The following is a 20807-nucleotide window of genomic DNA, read 5'->3' on the forward strand; positions in this document are numbered from 1 at the left end:
TAAACCCACCCACCCAATATATATATATATATATATATATAAGGGATGCTGCGACCGATGGATGACACTGAATTTCTTCTGTTGTTTTCTTCGTCTCTGGCTGCCTTTTCATGCCTCAGTCGGTCCCCTAATGCGGGCACCCCAATCTCTCCAGGGGACCCTAAACTCCCCTGCACCCCAATATTTTGAACCCCCAATTTCAGCTTTCCCCCCCTCCCCGCTCTTCTTCCTTCCTCCCCCAGATCCTCAAAAAAACCCATGGATTTGTCATTGTTTACCTCTGAGGTTGCAGGAACACCAACACCTGGATGGCTTGCAATTTCCCAATTCAGCCCCCTTCCTCCTTACCCTCATAGCCCACTCCTGTTCCCCAAAACCCGGATGGTGGTTCCCTTAGAAGTCCCCGACAGGGCTGCGTTCACACAACCTGCGTAACTCGGCTAGTTAGTAGAACCGTCCATTTTCTGACTCGCAAAAGACCCCAGTTCTTCGACCACCCACCGGGGCTGGGTTTTGCAAAAATCCCCTTGTTGACCCATGCAAAGTTGGCTGGTTGTGTGAAACGACAGCTAGCCTGACCTCGGTCCGGATGGACATGGTGAGGTCACTTGAGGGGTTTCGGACTGGGATGAACGCGCGCTGGTTTCTCGGGTCTGATCCAGAACAGGTTGTCCTTGTCACTTCTTAAACCTTGAACCCTCGGTCAGATTCTCTTCATCTACCTGTTGATGGCATCCTTCTCGTGTTGAAGAACCCTTTCCTGGTTTTTAATTGTCTTTTAATTTTTGGGCACCGTATGAAACAGGCTGATCTTTGCTTCCCCCCACATCCCCCTCAAAGCCCAGGATTGTTTTTGGGTTTCTTTGACTTCCGCTTATGGCTTTACCTGTTGGTCTTCCATCCAACTGCTAATCAGATTTGATTTGGTCCCCGTCCCCCCCACCATCCCCAGCAACAAAGCCAACTAAGAAAGACAGTTTTCCTTGCAAGGAAGAGCCCAGCTTCCTTCTTGAAGCTTACAGGCTCCTTGGAAATATATTCTGCACATGGTCCAGGGCACTTCTGTTTTTGTGGTTGCTTTATCATTGGATGGGTGGGTGGGTTGATGAGGTGTCATGGAGTCTTGGTTGATTCTTAAAGAGATGACATAGGTAGATTTCATCCAGGAATTTTAATCTGCGTACATCCATGCAAACTGACATTTTCTCCGTTTAAATTATAAAGTTCCAGGGTTCCTTTGCTAATGTAGAAAATATTTTTAAAAGTCCTTCAGGCCAAACTTTTCTGGACAGCTTCATCAGGGGTGTGTGTGTGTGTGTGTTCCTAATATATGATCAATTTGGGATTCTCCTGATCCCCAAGATATGTATATGTATAATGTATATATGTGTGTGTGTGTGTGTGTGTGTGTGTGTGTATACATACTGCAAAAATACATCTTTTATATATGTGTGTATACACACAAACACACAATCTGCACAAACTGCACACGAGAAACTACACAATATGGACTGTTTGTATTTAAATAGTCTGTATTGTATAGCTTCTTGTGTGCATGTATATTTTTTGTGTGTATACACACATCTATAAAAGGTGTATTTTTGCAGTCCGTATTGCATAGCTTCTTGGGTGTGTGTGTGTTTGTGTGTATACACACATCTATAAAAGGTGTATTTTTGCAGTCCGTATTATATAGCTTCCCGTGTGTGTGTGTGTTTTTTTTTTTTGAGTGTATACACACATCTATAAAAGGTGTATTTTTGCAGTCCGTATTGCATAGCTTCTCGGGGGTGTTTGTGTGTGTTTGTGTGTATATACACACATCTACAAAAGGTTTATTTTTTGCGGTCTGTATTGTATAGCTTCTTCCCGTGCAGATTGTGGCCTGGCCTTGTTGTTAGCAGTGCTGGACTCAAGGCAAAAAGGCGGCAGTTTGAAATCAAGGAAAATATTTATTTTTATGTTTTTCCTTTGCCTTTTGTGACGGTTTGGACAGAGATGGAGGCTTGTAGAACAAGGTAAATTGGAAGTTACAAACAGGCTTGTGTGTGCGGCTGATTTCAGATTCCTTTCTGATCCTTAGTTGGCTGTGTTCACACAACACCCTAAACCAGAGGTCTCCAACCTTGGCAACTTTAAGCCTGGTGGACTTCAACTCCCAGAATCCCCCAGCCAGCAAAGCTCCAACCTTGGCAACTTTAAGCCTGGAGGACTTCAACTCCCAGAATTCTGGGAGTTGAAATCCGCCAGGCTTAAAGTTGCCAAGGTTGGAGACCCTTGCCCTAAACCACATCCCGGCCCATGTCACCTTAAGGTAGCTTGTCACAGCACATACGTGTGCCATGGGCTGATTTGTATAGTGTGACATGAAATTTTTACTGCTTTTTCTTTTTTGAATTTGTTATATCTTGTATAATCCATATAAGATATCCTTGACTTACGACCAACATTCCTGTTGCTAAGTGAGATAGACGTTAAGTGAACTTGCCCCATTTTACGATGGTTTTGGCCACGGTCGTTAAGTGAGTCACTACAGCTAAGTTAGTATCGTGGTCGTTAAATGAAGCTGGCTTCCTTACTGACTTCTCTTGGAAGGTAGCGAAAGCGGATCACGTGATCCCGAGACGCGGCAACCGTCATAAATATGAATGAATTACCCAGGGGTCTGAATTTGGAGTACGTGACTATGGGGGATGCTGCAATGGTCATAAGTGTGAAAAAAGGTCGTAAGTCAACGGTCACTAAGTGAACTGTTGTAAGTTGAGACATATTCAGCATAGTGTTGGTACGCTTTATAAAAATCTGTAACTTCCCCTCAAACTATGTCATACAGATTGAAAAATACATACATATGATTCATAATTTTCCGGGGTGTCCCAGAATTAATAATATTTTTTTATTATTTGTCACAACATTATATACAGGAACATATATTGAAAGGAAACAATAGGACAGGAACGGTAGGCACTTTTGTGCACTTATATATTATATATATTATATTTTATATATATTATATAGCCAGTGTTGCAGATTCAGAAAGGTTTAAGAACCCACAGGTTTAAAAATTGCCCGAATTTAGCTTTTGTGGTTAGTTGATGCTGTAGTATATATGGTAAATCCCAACTGGAATGCTAGATTAATTCCATAAGCCACAATTAAGCAAAGTATTGGTAAATAGGTCATGGTCATCTAACCAGCTTTCGTTTTCCTTGTTTGGAAAACATTAGTATGAATCAACCACTATTAATCTGGCTGGAGTTACTGTGATTTGCATAATGTATGGTAATTTAATGATTTTGCTCAGGCCAATAGCTGGAATCCCAATTATTGTGGCTTATGAACCCAGGTTTAAGTGCGTTGCGTATAATGAGGGACTGAGTCAGTTGTGCTTTATTGAATAGCCATGCCTGACTAACCATGGTTTTAAGCACAATATATGATTACAAATCTGATTTTAGAATCTGATGTTAAAATATATATATATTCTCATTAGAGATGCGTTGTTAATTTTTTGAACCAACTTCCTTCACTTGGCTATCTCAACCAAGATGTTCATCCCCCAGAATTCCCTAGATGGGTCGACATAATTTCCCAGAATTCTAAGCTGAGCATTCTGGGGGTTGAAGTCCAGACATCTAGAAAGAAAGGTTTGCTTAAGCCCTCATTTAGAACTTAATAAATAATAATAAGAATGGATGGATGGATGGACAGATGGATAAACAGACAGGAAAGAAGGAAGGAAGGGAGAGAGAGAGAGAGAGACAGACAGAGAAAGAAAGAAAGAAAGAAAGAAAGAAAGAAAGAAAGAAAGAAAGAAAGAAAGAAAGAAAGAAAGAAAATGAAAAAGAGAATTTGGAGTTTAATCCTTTATGGCCTCTTCCTGTCCCTCTGGCTCCAAATCATAAACTAAATCTTAAAAATTTGGCAGAGAGGTTAACACAATCTAGCCTTCTTTAAAAAACAACAACAACAACAACCCCAAACTCCCAAAATTCAGAACTCCACATGAAGACATTGAAATTGGAATTAAGCCTGCACAACTTTAATTAATTTCTGCCTCTTTTCCTCCAAGCTCCCCCTGTTCCGCCATCTCTTCTAGCAATACTTCGGAATTTGAGGGTCTGCAATGGGGTGCTCAGGGGTACCAACATGGCTGCATGCATTGTATAACCCTTCCTGGAAAGCCCCACAACTGGCTACATTCCTTTCTGATATTTTGCATTTTTGAATAATTGCTTAATTTTGTTTTGTTTTGTTTTTTGAAAAAACACACACCACCTCTAGCATTGTAGCTTTGGAAGTTTTCTTCCAAAATTAAAAGACAAGCTTTGCCCCTCGTTATCTTCATATTTGGGGAACCAGCGTGTTTCCTCCCCCATCCCACCCCAAGTAGCCATTTTGTGACAGTGCCCACAAATATCCTCCTCCTCCCACCCACCCCCAAACATTGGGGACCATCCAATCGAGGGATTATTAAAAGATTCTTTGGATTCTCAGCTTTAGAATGAGGTTAGCCTTTTGAATAATTGACCGTAAACCAGAAGGGGGTTTTCTTTCCAAGGGATGTTGATTTAAAAGGGAAAAAAAATTCTAATATTTTTTTTTGGGGGGTGGGTGTATTGGCAAGGATCTTTGCATCTTTACAACCCAGGTTTTGGTTGTTGTTGCAGTTGTCGGCAGGAGCAATTTTGCAAAGTATTAAGCGAAAGGACCCAGATATCGATCCGGTGATCTGTTTGGTTTTTTTTTTTAAATTAAGGTAATAAGAACAAACTTAAGTTCAGGATCCTCGCAAGCCGACCATGGAGGTTTGGTTCTGTAGCGCTTTGAGGCTGTTTCGTTTTTTTAAATAAATGAATCAATAGGCGAGGCAGGCGCTTTGTATTTCCTCTCAATTCTGCAATCTGTGCAGAAAGATTTTTGAGTGATTTGAGATTACCGAGCTGGTTACAGAAGCCATTTCGGTTGCTGTGCCAGGTTTGAGGAGGAGGAGGAGGAAATGCCCAACGCGTGGGGCCTTTTTTAAAATCCCCGTTCTGTTTTGGGGTTAAGAGAAAGGTGGATCTTTTTTTTTCTTCCCCCTCCTGCATGTCTTGCCGCGGCTGGGTTCACACGACCTGCAAGTTTTGTGCCTAAATTCATCCGTGGTCCAGTAAAACGTCCACAAACCGAGCGTGTTCTTGTTCACGCAAGAGTCAAAGGCAGGGGGGGGAAACAAAACAAAACAAAACACAACAACCCCCCCCCAAAAAAAAACCCACCCAGGTTCAAACTCCCTGGCTTTTGTTTGTGTGAATGCAGCCATCTTTCCCTTATCTGCTTAGGCTGTGTTGCGAACCCAGGGAAACAAAAATAAAAAAATAAAAAAAAGATGCAGGTTTCGGTTAAACTACTAAACCCAAGATCCGGAACAGGAGGTGGTTGAATTTTTATCATTATTTTTTAAATTTATTTAATTTTATATATTTTTTTTGTGGGGGCGGGGGGGGGGGAAGTCTCGACTACTGCTTCCTTTTTCTGGTTGGGATCAGGATGGAAAAGAGGATGTTGCCTTGGCAACAGAGAGCCATTAAATATCTGAAATGCTGCCGTAGTAACAGCAGCCGAGGTAGTTTAGGGCTGTCGCCATGGCAACTTTCGGGACTGGGAAGAATGCTAAATGTGTTTACAATCCTTAGAGGGGAAATGGGAGGCGGGGGGGGGGTGCGGGGGGGGGGGTGAAAGGAAAAAAAAATTCAATATCGCGGAACAACAAAGCCATGCATAGAAGGGAAGAATTGCTGGGTGATGAGATGACGTTTCTGAGCATGTCTAGAGCACCAAGCTTAGGCTGGGCTCCTCTCTGAATCCCAGGGAGTCAGTTCCAATCCAGCTCAACCGATACAAGTAGTCTTTGACTTACGACCAGAGTTTTCCGTTTGCTAAGCGAGGCGAGGTTCTTAAGTGAGAACCGTTGCCCGGTTTTCTTTTCTTTTTATTTAAATTTTTTTTTTTGGCCAGGGTTGTTAAGGCGAGCCACTCCGGTTTGTTAAGTGAATCGAGCAAGTTCTCGGGGTTAGGGTTAGGGTCAGGGGTCCCCCCCACACACCTTGTTGGAGGGAAGGATCGAAGAAGGACATTGCAACCGTCGTAAATACATATAGGTTGCCCAAGGGTCCCGGATGTTGAGCACCGGACTGTGGGGAATGCCGCGACGGTCGTAAGTGCGAGGACCGGTGGTGGTAAGTCACTTTTCCCCCCCAGCGCTATTGCAATCTGGAATGGTGGCTAAACTGTGGGGGGGGGAGTGTCTGTAAGCTGAGGATGATTCAAAGATGTGTTTGGATTTCAAACTTATCCAGGTTTTGCATCAGACGCTGGAAATGAGCATAAGACTTGAGTTCAAATCCTCCCACGGCTACGGAAATCCCCGAGTGATTCCGAGGCAGTTATACCTCCCTCTCAGCCTACCTTCCAGGAGTGTTGTTGTGCAAGGAGGGGGGGGGAAAAAACCCTGCATCTTGTGCTGTGCTAAGATAGAAGTGCATAGGATCAAAAAAAAAAAAAGACTTAACCTCTAACCTTGGCTAATTCTTGAATCGCTAAACCAAGACGAACCTGGTTAACATTCGGATGGAAGTCCACCAGAAAAAGCAGTTCTGGAAAGCCCAAAAATTTTAATCTCCAAAGAAGACAGCGGCAAACTGTCCAAGTCAGTTATTTTCTCAAATTTTTGGCAACTTGGAAGAGGCGTGGACTTCAACTCCCAGAATTCCTAGCATATATATAGATGGCTGGGGAATTCTGGGAATTGAAGTCCAGGCATCTTAAAAGTTTGTTAAAGTCAAGAAATACATCCAAGATTGTTCCCTGGAGCTGATCCAGAATAACCCTCAACTACAGACTCAATTAGGAATCCATTTTTTAAAAAAAACCTTAAAAAGAAAACAAGGCCATATCACTTCTGCCCGATCGCCGAATTTATTTTGTGGGATCCCCGGATGTGAGACCGTTTGCAAACCATGCATTCTTGACATCCTTAAAACGTTGCTTTTCTTCGTTCCGTCCTCTTTTTTTTACTTTTTTCTTTTTTCGGGTCAGTTTCTCCGTGCCAAGCGGCACATTTGCAAAACTCAACGACGGCCGCAAGAATTTAAGCCCGAGAAAGTTGGCTTCCCCCGTACCTCTAATTCTACTTCTAAACCTGCGTTCTTCTCCAGGTTCACACAACTCTGTGCTCCTAGGATGGTGCTTGAAGGAAGTGCTGAAGCTGTGACTTCTCATTCGCTAACTCTGCGTCGGACCTGTGCCCAGAATGGGCGTTATTACCCTTCGGCGGGGGACAGCCTCCTGTTAACCAAAAAACCAGTGAAGTACGGGGAATTGATTGTTCTGGGGTAAGTTCAACCGTTTTCTTTTTCCTAAGTTTATTCTAGTGTTGCGGGTAAAGCGAACGGTTGCAGGAACCGGGGTAAATGTGCAACCTAATGAAGAGGAGGACTAGGGGTGCCATGATAGCAGTGTTCCATAGGTCAGGGGTCACCAACTTTTCGGACTTCGGAATTCATCATTTTAAATCCCGCGGACCACTAATATGATCTGTCTAATTACTGGCTGGGTCGGCATGGCTAGGTGGGCATGTGACTGGGTGGGTGTGGCCAGCTTGATGTCACTCACGTCGAGGGGCGCTTCGCCGGTCTCTACTCGCCCCTCCCCTCCTACCCACTCCTCGCCTACCCACCTGGGCTCCTTAGGGCCCCAATAGGAAGCAGTTGTTGGAGCTAAGCAGCCACTACGAGAAAGAGTTGGCAAAACAGCTCAGTTCAAATTGGATCTGACCGAGAAGGAGGCTCAGCAGAAGCGCCTCACTGAGGACTAGGAGCATAGGCTTTCCAAGCAGAGGGAAGACCTGCAGGAGTGCAAGGCCAGGTACCGGTGCCTGGAGGCTCAGCAGGCTGAGATGGTCAGCCAGTTCCAGGCCATGATGCAGTCCCACTGGAACAAAACCCTCCAGCTCTTCGCCACCAGTGGCACATCCCTCCAGCCTTCGCCCAAAGCCCCTCACCAGGAGGCTGAAGCAGACCCCAAGTGGGGATTTCTGTCCCCCTCCGACCTCCACAAAAAGACCCCGAAGGTGGAGACTCTCTGCAGTAACACAAATGTTCATTGCGTATATCTGTCCCAGGGGTCATAGTTTGAGGACCCCTGATTTAGTGCAATATAAAAAAATGCAAATCATTTTTCTGCGGACTGCCAAAATTTTCTCGCAGACCACCAGTGGTCCATGGACCACCAGTTGGGGACCGCTGTCATAGGTGGCATTCATCCGGTTTGGATCGGTTCGCAGGAACCGGTAGCAGAAATCGTGGGTGGGCCTGCCCAGCCGCCCCAGCTTTACGCCATCCTATTTAGGCACGCTTTTGTGGCCACGCGCACGAGCAAAGTGCATGCGCAGAAGGCCGGGCGCATGCGTGCAAGGCAGGTGCGCGTGTGAACAGGGTGCGTGCGCATACGAAACGAGCATGCGTGCACGGGGCGAGCCAGTAGCAACATAATGTGAAATCCACCGCTGCAGGGTTCCAATATTTGAGGGGCTGCCCCAAAGAAGAGGAGGTCGACTTATTTTCCAAAGCACCTGAGGATAGGATAAGAAGCAACGGATGGGAACTAATCAAGGAGAGAAGCAACCTGGAATTAGGGAGAAACTTCCTAACAGTGAGAAGAATTACTCGACAGAACCGCTTGCCTCCGGAAGTTGTGGGTGCTCCATCGCCGGAGGCTTTTAAGAAGAGACTGGACAGCCATTTGTCTCAAATGATATAGGGCAGAGATGGCTAACCTTTTTGCCCATATATACTGGGTGAAACCAGGCTTAATAGCAATAACTGTGAAAGGGATCTTGGAGTCTTAGTGGACAACCAGCTAAATGTGAGCCAGCAGTCTGTTGCTGCAGCCAAAAAAAGCCAATGCAATCCTAAATTGCATTAATAGAAGGATACAATCAAGATCAAGGGAGGTCCTAATACCACTTTATAAAGCCCTAGTAAGGCCACACCTAGAGTACTGCGTCTAGTTTTGGTTACCGCACTATAAAAAAGATGTTGAGACTCTAGAAAGAGTGCAGAGAAGAACAACCAAGAGGATTAAGGGACTGGAGGCTAAAACATACGGATGAATGGTTGCAGGAACCGGGCCTGGCTTGTCTAGTGAAGAGAAGGACCAGGGGAGACAGGATAGCATCTTCCAGTATTTGAGGGCTTGTGCAGAGAGGACAAAGGGGGTCAAGCTATTTTCCAAGGCACTGGAAGGCCAGACAAGGAATAATGGATGGAAACTGATCAAGGGGAGATTCAACCTGGAAATAAGGAGGAAATTTCCTGACAGTGAGAACTATCAACTAACTACCATGGAACAGAAGTTGCCTTTGGAAGTTGTGGAGTTCATCCCTGGAGGCTTTCAAGAAGAGACTGGACTGCCGTTTGTCAGAAATGGTGTAGGGTCTCCAGCTTGGGTGGGTGGGTGGTTGGACTAGATGACCTCCAAGGTCCCTTCCATCTCTTGTTATTCTGTTATTTCATCCCTGGAAGCTTTTTTTTTTTTTCAATTTTTATTTACATTTATATCCCGCCCTTCTCCGAAGACTCAGGGCGGCTTACAGTGTATAAGGCAATAGTCTCATTCTATTTGTATATTTACAAAGTCAACTTATTGCCCCCCCAACAATCTGGGTCCTCATTTTACCTACCTTATAAAGGATGGAAGGCTGAGTCAACCTTGGGCCGGGCTTGAACCTGCAGTAATTGCAGGCTGCTGTGTTCTAATAACAGGCTTCTTACAGCCTGAGCTATCACGGCAGATGGCAGTCCTTCTTTCAAGAAGAGACTGGACTGCCATCTGTCAGAAATGGTGTAGGGTCTCCTGCTTGGGCGGGGAGGGGGGGTTGGACTAGATGACCTCCAAGGTCCCTTCCAACTCTGTTAATCTGTTAAACGCAGGTACAATGGCTCTCTGGCTAACGGGGACAAAGGCCGTCACCGCAGCCGGCTGGCCCTCTACAAGCGACCCAAAGCCAACGGAGTGAAACCCGATGTCATCCATCATATCTCTACGCCACTGATGTCCAAAGTAAGTCAAGCGACCCAACGTGGTTGCAGAAATGCCCCCCCACCACTTCCGCCCGCTCCCCCCTCCCCAAGCATTGCCTGATGTCACTGGGGAGCTATTTAAACCTCAGGCGGTGTGTAAAGAGGGATTCTGAGCACGGGCAAAGGTCCTTCCCTGCCCCATCCGGTACCACCACCAATTGCTCTGAATGGGGAAATGTAGTTAGGCAGTCCTCGACTTGTAACAGTTCATTTAGCGACCGTTCGAAGGGACATCAGCACTGGAAAAAGGAACCTATGACCGTTTTTCCACACTTGCGAGTGTCGCAGCGTTCCCCATCAAAATTCAGAATTTGGCAACTGGCTCCTACTTAATGACCGCTGCAGAGCCCTGGGGGTCACATGATCCCCTTATGCAACCTTTTGATAAGCAAAGTCAGTGGGGGGGATGCCAGGTTCACTTAACAACGGTGTGACTAATTTAACGCCCACAGCGATTCACTGAACCACAGTGGCTGTTGTGTCTTGCCCGCTCTCACAGCAGCCGGGGCCTTCTTATCTGCTCCCGAACACGGAGGAATGTATGCCTCCCGGCCCCAGTCCTGGCTCCATGCCCAAGCAGGCTGCAGAGGAGGGAGCACCCCCCGGCCCCAGCCCTGGCTCCATGCCCAAGCAGGCTGCAGAGGAGGGAGCACCCCCCGGCCCCAGCCCTGGCTCCATGCCCAGGCAAACGGAGCAGCTAGACCCCTCCCCCTCCTCCACAGCATGTGAGCCTGAGGAAAGTTTATTTCCAACAGCTGCTGATTGGAGTGACCCTCGCATCAGAAGACTGGATAGGCGGAGGCAACAGAAGGAAGGGAGGGGCAGGCCTTAATGAGTGCTGAGTCATGGAGCCACACCCCATGGCCTATATAAAGGATCTGCTTTCTGGCAGTCTCTGAGTCAGGCAAAGTCGAACTTATCTTGCTGAAGTCACTTTCTGGTCTCCTGCCTGCTCTGAGGACTTTGCTAGGACTTTGGGCAGAGCTGGGGAGGCAAGCCTGATTCGGATTTCCCTGACCCGGCCGTCAGCGGAGGAGTGGGACACGGCAGTGGCCAAGAAAGCCATAAAATGAGACCAAACTCAGTTAAGTAATGCCTTAACTGAGATGTTGGGCTCAAAAGACGGGCACGTTTCATCATATGTGGTGGATTTGTGCTAAAAAAAAAAAAAAAAAATTAGGGCAAAAATAAGTAGATGGCTAGGAAAGATAATAGGGAAACATGTCGATTTTAAACCTGAACTGTTTTTTTATTAGGGATAATATCAGAAAAATTGGGTATGAAATATCCAAATATCGTAATATAAGCCCTACCCCCAAAATATGCCCCAGTTAAGATTGTCAGCCAGGTGGATGCATTTAGTACTGTATTTCCCCCAAAATAAGACCTAACCAGAGAATAAGCCCTAATGCGACTTTTGGAGCAAAAATTAATATAAGACCCGGTCTTATTTTCGGGGAAACATGGTATGACATGTTTTAACCGCAGCGAAGATTATCTTCGCACGATATTGGAAAGATGAAGAAACACCGCAAGAGGAAGAGATAATTAAGAAGATAATTAAGAAGATAGGCTGAGACTGAAAATCAAACAGAAAGAAGACACAGAATATTATCAACCTTGGAACTTATTCTACCAGTGGTTGGAAAAAAACGGGTGGAGAGTAAGAATGGAATCTGTCTATTGTTAAGCATATTAAATAGCCCAGACAACACGATGTTTATTAAGCACTAACAAAAGTAATTAATAGAAAGCTAATAAAATTTATTTTAAAAAAAAGTCGGGCTCAATTGCCGTCGTAACTTTGAAGGGTCACTAAATGAGCTGTTGTAAGTCGAGAACTACTTCTCTGGTCCAACAGGCCCTGAGCGACAGAGGTCAACATAGCATCTCGTACACGCTCTCCCGAAGCCATTCGGTCATTGTCGAATATACTCAAGATGGCGAGACGGACATGTTCCAGGTATTTATCGGGTCCGGTGGAGGGAGGGGGTGTCCCCTTTGTTGGATATCCAGAGATGATGTGATGGACAGTCCAAGAGGAAGCTGTTTAGCCCCTCCAAAAGGCAAATTTGGGGGGTGGAGGATGGACTCACAGCGACAACTCTGGAGCTGGCCTGACTGAGGCCATTTTGAGGCTCCAGGCAGGGGTGAGATCCAGCATGTTCTGGCAGGTTCTGGAGAATCGGTAGCGGAAATTTTGAGTAGTTCGGAGAACTGGCAAATACCATTTCTGGCTGGTCCCAGAGTGGGGTGGGAATGGAGATTTTGCAATATCCTTCCCTCAGGAGTGGGGAGGGAATGGGGATTTTGCAGTATCCTTCCCCTGGAGTAGGGTGGGAATGGAGATTTTGCAGTATCCTTCCCCTGCCATGCCCACCAAGCCACGTCCACCAAGCCATGCCCATAGAACTGGTAGTAAACAAATTTGAATTTCACCACTGGCTCGAGGGTTGCCACACCAGAGATGAGGGTTAGGGTGGAGGGGGGAATAGAGATAGGGTTTGGTGGCCAAAACAAAGTAGTTTCTCTTGAGAACCAAGGACATTCCCACAGGTGGCTGAAGAAAGGAGGAGTAATGTTGCCCAAGCAACCGGGTTGCATCCTGATTGGACTATGTGACCGATTGTTTGGGGGAAGGGGAAAAACGTTTACTTTTAATTAGGTGAAAACCGGGGGGGGGGGGTGGCAGCATTTTGAGTCGGTTTTCACCAGCCTGCGTCAATATGATATATCCAATAAGACTATTCTTTGAGGAACCTACCCGCCTCGGAATTCTGTTTGCTATGGATGTATTACTTGGAATCCTGACACACAGTAGACTGGGCGGCACAGTGACTTAGTGGTTAAAGAGGTTTGGCTTGTCGGCTGGAAAGCCGGATGTCCAGGTTCGAGACCAGCGGTGGAATTAAAACTTTTTTACTACTGATTCTGTGGGTGTGGCTTGGTGGGCGTGGTATGGGGAAGGATACTGCAAAATCTCGATTCCCTCCCCAGTCTGGAGCCAGCCAGAAGTGGTATTTGCCGGTTCTCCAAACTACTCAAAATTTCCGCTACCAGTTCTCCAGAACCTGTCAGAACCTGCTGAGTAAGCACCCCTGTTCGAGACCTGAGTGCCACATCACGGGACGAGTTCCCGTCCTTACCTCAGCTTCTGCCAACCTAGCATGCCAATGCGAGTAGATAAATAGGTACCACTTCGATGGGAAGGTCACAGCGCTCAGTTGTGGTCTTAAATCGAGGACTACCTGTACTCTGGCCAGAGACGCAGAAATTATTTAAACACAGCAATAAAAAAAAAATCCATCTTAGAGAAAAATAAAACCAGCATTTTGGAGAGAAGGGGGGAAAAATGTCCACTTCGGATCAAAGGAAAAACGTTCGCTTTTTGTGAAAGTTTTGGTCGCTGACTCGCATCTCCTCCTCCTCCCCGTCTCTCTGTTCCCAGATCGGCCGCTCGACGGAGAGCATGATCGATTTTGTGGTGACCGATACCACGCCGGGCACAAACTCATCCGTGGATGGACAGACCGCCCAAAGTACTATATCCCGTTTTGCCTGCCGAGTCATCTGTGAAAGAAACCCTCCGTACACCGCCCGGATTTACGCCGCCGGTTTCGACGCGTCCCGCAACATTTTCCTTGGAGTGAGTGAGTCACCAAGCAGCTCTTGTGTGTGTATGTATGTGTACGGGTAGTCCTCCACTTAACGACAGTTCACTTAGCCACCGTTTAAAGTTACGACGGCAGTGGAAATAGTGACTTATGACAAAGGGTGACATTCATTTACCTTCGCTACTGGTTCACAAATGTGAGTGCGCGCACTTCCTCCGCGCCTGCGCAGAGGGTCAAAAACGGGACGTGATGACGACTGGGTGGGTGGGCGGAGCCTCCCGCTGCTGGTACTATCAGTGTCAGCTTTGGAAGCCATACTAGGCCGAAAGCTTCCGCGCTTCCACTTTCTCCTGTGTGGGAAAGTAGGAGGGTGGGTGGGTTAGTAGAAACTATAGTTAGACATTAGACATAATAGCATCCTTCCTGCCGGTCAAGGTCAGGCCGGGACTGCATCTGGAGAAGGAGCAATCGGAGTGAGCGGTCGGAGTGATGGGACGGTTGGTGATCCAGATCTCTCAGATTCGGATTTCCCCAGTTGTACCACTTTACCCATCCTAGTAAAAGAACTTTGAAAGATGCTTGCTTCCAGTCTTTACTTGAAGAGGGGTTTTTTTCTGGAACGCTGACAACCGGTTTGCCCGAGCCGGATAGAACCGGCTGAATTTCACCGCCGCTTATGACCATTTTTTTCAGAGTCACAACTTTTGTAGCATCCCCGTGGTCGCATGATCAGAATTCAGACGCTTGGCCGCTGGTTCATATTTATGACCGTTGCAGAATCCTTTGGGGGTGGGTGGGTTACGTGATCCCCTTTTGCGACCTTCTGCGAAGCAAAGACACCGGGGAAAGCCGGATTCACTTAACAACCGGATTGCTAACTTATCGAGTGCAGTGATTCACTTAACAAGGGTGGCACGTGAGTTTCGCCCCCATTTTACGGAACTTTCTTGCCACGATCGTTAAGGGGAATAGCCGCATTGTTTGGTCACATAGTTGTGAAGTGAACTCTGGATTCCCTTATTGACTTCGCTTGTCAGACGGTCGCAAAAGGGGATCACGTGACCCCCCCCTCCCGGGACTCTGCGACCGTCATAAAAACAAACGTTTTGCCAAACGTCTGAATTTTGATCACAGGGATGTGGCAATGGTTGTAAGTGTGAAAAATGGTCATGTTGCTTTTTTCCTGTCCCGTTGTAACTTTGAGCGGTCGCTAAATGAACTGTTGTATTTTAAGGACTACCTGTATTTTTTTTCACGGATCCAATGGGGGGCGCAGTCGCTTTTGCAACTGACCAGCAACTGATCAAATGTTTAAAACTCAAATATTCTCACCTATGGCAATAAGAATGTTTGAATGCGTGTGTGTGTGTGGTAACTTTGTACCGTTGCTAAACAAACAAGTTGTAACTCAAGGATTACCTAGAGCCGTAGTGGCGAACCTATGGCATAGGTGGCAGACAGAGCCATATTGGTGGGCACACAAGCTCAGTTCCAGCACACATGTGCGCACCGGCTAGCTGATTTTCGGGCCTTCTGGGCCCACGGGAAGGCCCGTTTTTCACTCTCCGCAGGCTCCAGAGCCTTTCTAGAAGCCTGGGGAGGGCAAAAACAGCCTTTCCCACCCTGCCGGAGGCCCTCCAGAGGCCGGAAACAGCCCGTTTCCCAAATGGGGGGAGTGAACAACGGGCCTACAGGGCCCACCATGCCATCGTGTGCCAAAAGCGGAGGGAGCACAAGGGAGGGGTCGTACATGCATGCATGGGGAGGGCGGGGAGCTTAAAATTATGAGTGTGGGCACGCACACGTGCGACCCCCCGCGCTCCCCCCACTTTTGGCACGCGATGGCAAAAAGGTTAGCCATCACTGATTGTCTTTCCCTTGAGTAGTTTTGACTGAGGAGCAGTGGTGGGGCAATTGGATCCAACCAGGATCTTAAAACCAGACTTCAATGCCAGGTCTCTCTCGTTGGCAGGAGAGAGCTGCGAAATGGAGGACACCCGACGGGCTCATGGATGGCTTGACCACGAACGGCGTACTTGTAATGCACCCCAACGGCGGTTTTAGTGAAGACTCCACCCCGGGAGTCTGGCGGGAGATCTCGGTGTGCGGGAACGTCTACGCCCTGCGGGACAGTCGCTCCGCACAGCAGCGGGGAAAGCTGGTAGGTGTTGTGGGGAGGCTGCGGATCTGGTGGCAAACTCAGACAGTGAGGAGGTTAGGTATGAAAATGGGCCAGTCCTGGGAAGGCTCTGATAAGTGCTCTGCGTCGGAGGCAGAGAGGGGGCCAAGGCCATCTGACTTCAGCTGCCTTCGGAGTCGGACATCAGTGAGGCAGAACAACAGCTGGGGCCTGTTCCCAGTATGCACATGCACAGAATTGGCAGGAAAAGGGAGCAGCTAAGGAACAAGGGTCAACTCAGGAGTAAAGCCACAGGTGGACGGTGAATGGCCCCTCCCAGTGGGAATAAAAGAGGAGCGAAAGGGGAGTGGAGTTTGCAGGAGACAATTAGTTCGCTGTTCGTGACTCTCCGAGACTCCTTGCCAAGTTTTGAAGATACCGGCCTGGCAGCTCTCCAAGCCAGATAAGGTCTGTGACTGTAAATTCTCCCTTGAAAGACTTTGCCGGATGTGAATGAGATGAATTCACAGTAACTTAATAAAAAGGGATTTTTGTCGGGACAAGGAGTCTGCTTCTTGCTCTTGGGAAGCCTAGGTCAGAACAGTAGGTTGGCAACTCAACTGAGAAGAGTGGATTATAAATCAAGATTTATCCACCGAGAGTAGATTAGAACTCAAGATTTAAAAGGTTTAGGAGAAGGAGGAAATTCAGGAGTGCAAAGATCAAGGAAGATAATAAGGGGACTGGAGGATAGAAGATACGAAAAAGGTTTGCAGGAATTGGGTAGTTTAGTGAAAAGAAGGACTAGGGGTGACATGATAGCAATCTCCCAATATCTCAGGGGCTGCCCCAGAGAAGAGGGAGTCAAGCTATTCTCCAAAGCACCTGAAGGCAGGACAAGAAGCAATGGGTGGAAACTAATCAAGGAGAGAAGCAACCTAGAACTAAGGAGAAATTTCCTAACAGTGGGGACAATTAACCAGTGGAACGACTTGCCACCAGAAGTTGTGGGTGCTCCATCACTGGAGGTTTTTAAGAAGAGACTGGATAACTATTTGTCTGAAATGGAAAAGGGTCTCCTGCTTGAGCAGGGGGATGGGGTTGGACTAGAAGACCTCCAAGGGTCCCTTCCGACTCTGTTATTAATCGCTTCTCTTCTCCCTCGATGCTAGGTGGAAATGGAGTCCAACATCCTGGAGGACGGCTCCCTCATTGACCTCTGCGGGGCCACGCTCCTCTGGCGCACTTCGGAGGGGCTCCTGCGCACCCCAACTTTGCAACAGCTGGAGCTGCTGCGTCAAGAAGTCAACGCTGCCCGGCCCCAGTGCCCGGTGGGCTTCAGCACCCTGGCCTTCCCCAGCCTGGCCCAACGAGGTGTGGTGGAGAAACAGCAGCCTTGGGTCTACATCAACTGTGGCCACGTCCACGGTTTTCACAACTGGGGGTTCCGTAAAGAGAAAGGGGGGCTGGAGCGCGAATGCCCCATGTGTCGACGGCTGGGCCCTTACGTGCCTCTCTGGCTGGGCTGCGAGGCTGGGCTGTATCTGGACGCCGGACGCCCCACCCACGCCTTCTGCCCTTGCGGCCACGTCTGCTCCGCCAAGACTGTCCAGTATTGGTCGCAGATCCCGCTGCCGCACGGCACCCACGCCTTCCACGCCGCCTGCCCCTTCTGCGGCACCTGGCTGACCGGCCAGCAGGGTTTCGTCCGGCTCATTTTCCAGGGACCCCTCGACTGAGCCGGAAAAGGGTGGGGGGACAGCAAACACGGTTCGCCCGGCGGGGGAAGACGGTTGGAGAATAAACCACAACCTCCTGCCGGCCACCCGTGGACCGCTCAATCTCGTCATTTGATTGTACTGGACTTTGCATCTCTTCCCATCCGAGCATTTTTGGGGGGCGGGGGGGGCAGGGTAGGTTGGATTCCAATTTGGGGAAGATGGATTCTCCTCGGTCCGCCTCCCCGTCCTCGCCCCCCCCTTCCCCATGACCCAGTCGTTCCCTTCCCCACCTAGAACCAGTCTCCGAGAAGCAGAGGTTCCCACAAACGGGGACTGCATCGTTTTGGGGTCAGGGGTCTACGAAAGCCAGCCGATTATCTTCAAACAGGGTATGAATCGACAGAGGAAGCTCAACTCCATTGCTTGGGCATTGTAGGCGATCTGCACGCTGCCGTTGCGATTTCTTTAACCCAGGTTTAGGGTTGTTGTGTGAACCCAGCCTAGATCCGTGTTTGGATCGGTGGGGAAAGCCCAGGAGAGCTTTGCTGTTGCTAACACAGAGATATATATATATATATCCATTATACGGTGTGGGTCTCTTATTTATATACTGTCTCCCGCCTTTATTTTGTACAACTCAAGGTGGCATACATAAGGATCCTTCCTTGTACACTCCCCACAACAACATCAAGAACAACAACAACTGCAAGATGAATGGGGCTGAGAGAGAAGGACAGGCCCCAGAGTCACTAAACTGGTTTTCACGCCTAAATATCCCATCTTTTCTGGGTCTAAATTAAAACCCTTTGCATTCCTCTTCCAATTGAGACGAAAAGATTTATTTTATGATGTGATGCTTCTCAACCTCCGCGACTTTAATACGTGTGAACGTCAACTCCCAGAATTACCCAGTAAGCATGGTGCCTGAGGAATTCCGGGAGTTGAAGTCCACCCTTCTCAAAGCAAACTGGCTGGGGAATTCTGGGATTTGAAGTCCAATCTTCTCAAAACAAGCTGACTGGGGAATTCTGGGAGTTGAAGTCCTCTCATCATAAAACATGCTGGCTGAGGAATTCTGGGAGTTGAAGTCCCCATATCTTAAAACATGCTGGCTGGGGAATCCTGGGAGTTGAAGTCCAATCTTCTCAAAGCAAGCTGACTGGAGAATTCTGGGACTTGAAGTCCTCCCACCTTAAAACATGCTGGTTGGGGAATTCTGGGAGTTGAAGTCCACCCCTCTTAAAGAATTATGGGTGAGGAATTCTGGAAATTGAAATCCATTCATCTTAAAGCTGCCAAGGTTGTTCTAATCTATTTATCCAACCAAAAAGGACATTAGAAATAAATTTGCATGTGTGGGGTATGGTTTTTGTAATATCTCTTTGTGTTCCCGTCACATGCTTCCCATGCTTTACGCTTCCAAATTAACCAGGATTTTTTAAGCTGGTAAAACAGTTACCGGTAAATCATAACCTCAGTGAAGAGGCTGTGTCTGCCCAACATAGGATATTACAAACCAAAAGGTAACCGGAGATTGAAACTAACCATTTGTTGGATAATGTGTGAAAGCTTTGGTAAGGTTTCTTGGTTATGGGGTGAGCTCAGCCAGTGAGAAGACCCAAAGGGTTTTCCACATCCCATCTCCAAGAGGTGCACCCTCCCCCCACAACACTTCCTACATTAAAAGGTAAAGGTTCCCCTCCCACATATGTGCTAGTCGTTCCCGACTCTAGGGGGCGGTGCTCATCTCCGTTTCAAAGCCGAAGAGCCAGTGCTGTCCGAAGTCGTCTCTGTGGTCATGTGGCCGGCATGACTCAATGCCAAAGGCGCACAGAAAACACTGTTCCCTTCCCACCAAAGGTGGTCCCTATTTTTTCTACTTGCATTTTTTACCTGTTTTCAAACTGCTAGGTTGGCAGAAGCTGGGACAAGGAACAGGAGCTCACCCCGTTACGTAGCACTAGGGATTCAAACCGCTGAACTGCTGACCTTTCGATCGACAAGCTCAGCGTCTTAGCCACTGAGCCACCACGTTCCCACTTCCTACATTATGAACCCCCCAAAGGAAGAAACCAGGGAAAATGCAACATGGATCTCGCCTGGGGCTTAATGCAAAGAGCTTCACCATCATCTCAAATGGTGAAGATGGGATAGAATCAAGATCACATGAAGCACTAACACCGCTTTATAAAGCCTTATTAAGATCACATTTGGAATATTGTGTCCAGTTTTGGTCGGGTATAATAAAAAAAGATGTAGATATTCTGGAAAGATGAAGGGAGGGGAAACAAAAGGGATGGATGGATGAAAAAGAAAGAAAAAAAGAAAAAGAAAGAAAGAAAGAAAAAATACAGGAAGGGACAGGAAAGAATGGGAGAAAAGGAGGAAGAGAAAGAAGGAAAGAAAGGGAAGGAGGAAAGAAGGAAGAAGAGAATGAGAGGGAGGGAGGAAAGAAGGAGGGAAGGAGGAAAAAAAAGAAAAGAAAGAAAAAAAAGAAAGGATACAGGAAGGACAGGAAAGAATGGGAGAAAAGGAGGAAGAGAAAGAAGGAAAGAAAGGGAAGGAGGAAAGAAGGAAGAAGAGAATGAGAGGGAGGGAGGAAAGAAGGAGGGAAGGAGAAAAAAAAAGAAAGGATACAGGAAGGAAGGAAGGAACAGGAGAGAATGGGAGGGAAGGAGGAAGAAAAAGAAGGAACGAAGGAAGGACAGAATGAGAGGGAGGAAGGAAAGAAGGAAGGCGGAAGGAAAAGAAAAAAGGATACAAGGAGGAAGTAATGAAGGAGAGAATGGGAGGGAAGGAGGAAGAAAAAGAAGGCAAGGAAGAAAGAAGGAAAGAAAGGGAAGGAGGAAAGAAGGAAGGAGGGAGGAAAAGAAAAAAGAAAGAAAAAAGGGATACAAGGAGGAAGTAACGAGAGACTGGGAGGGAAGGAGGAAGAAAAAGGAAAGAAGAAAGGAGGGGGTAAAGAAGGAAGGAAAGAATGGGAAGGAAGGAAGGAAAATAGGGAATGAAGGAAGGGAGCGGACGGAGTAAGGGAAAAAACAAGATTAAAACAAAAACCCAGAAAAAAAAGCAAGCCAGAAAGAATCGAGCGTAAAAAAGGGGAAAAGAAGAAAAAAGAAAAGGCGGGTCTTCGGGTCTCCCAGCAACGCCGCTATCAGCTTCATTGGCTGGAGGAGTGGGGGGCGTGCCCGTCCGATCGCAGAGCCGAATGGTGGACCCGAGAAGGGGG

General features: G+C 47.4%; 1 protein-coding gene across 3 annotated transcripts in view; it reads left to right on the forward strand.

The window, feature by feature from the left end:
* PELI3 (pellino E3 ubiquitin protein ligase family member 3) overlaps positions 1 to 18160 on the forward strand; it is a 23447-nt gene extending 5287 nt beyond the window's left edge. For 2 of the 3 annotated variants that reach the window (XM_058160270.1, XM_058160268.1), the window contains exons 2-7: positions 7200 to 7376; positions 9975 to 10104; positions 11986 to 12087; positions 13573 to 13770; positions 15711 to 15899; positions 17030 to 18160. In XM_058160270.1, coding sequence (XP_058016253.1) covers positions 7225 to 7376; positions 9975 to 10104; positions 11986 to 12087; positions 13573 to 13770; positions 15711 to 15899; positions 17030 to 17596 — 1338 coding nt within the window. In that variant the 5' untranslated portion in view covers positions 7200 to 7224 and the 3' untranslated portion in view covers positions 17597 to 18160. Of the gene's footprint in view, positions 1 to 5752; positions 6222 to 7199; positions 7377 to 9974; positions 10105 to 11985; positions 12088 to 13572; positions 13771 to 15710; positions 15900 to 17029 lie in introns of those variants that run through there. The other variant, XM_058160269.1, reaches the window with a different exon arrangement.
* The last annotated feature ends 2647 nt before the right edge of the window (positions 18161 to 20807 follow it).

Source organism: Ahaetulla prasina, chromosome 17, assembly GCF_028640845.1.
Source record: "Ahaetulla prasina isolate Xishuangbanna chromosome 17, ASM2864084v1, whole genome shotgun sequence".
Classification (NCBI taxonomy): domain Eukaryota; kingdom Metazoa; phylum Chordata; class Lepidosauria; order Squamata; family Colubridae; genus Ahaetulla; species Ahaetulla prasina.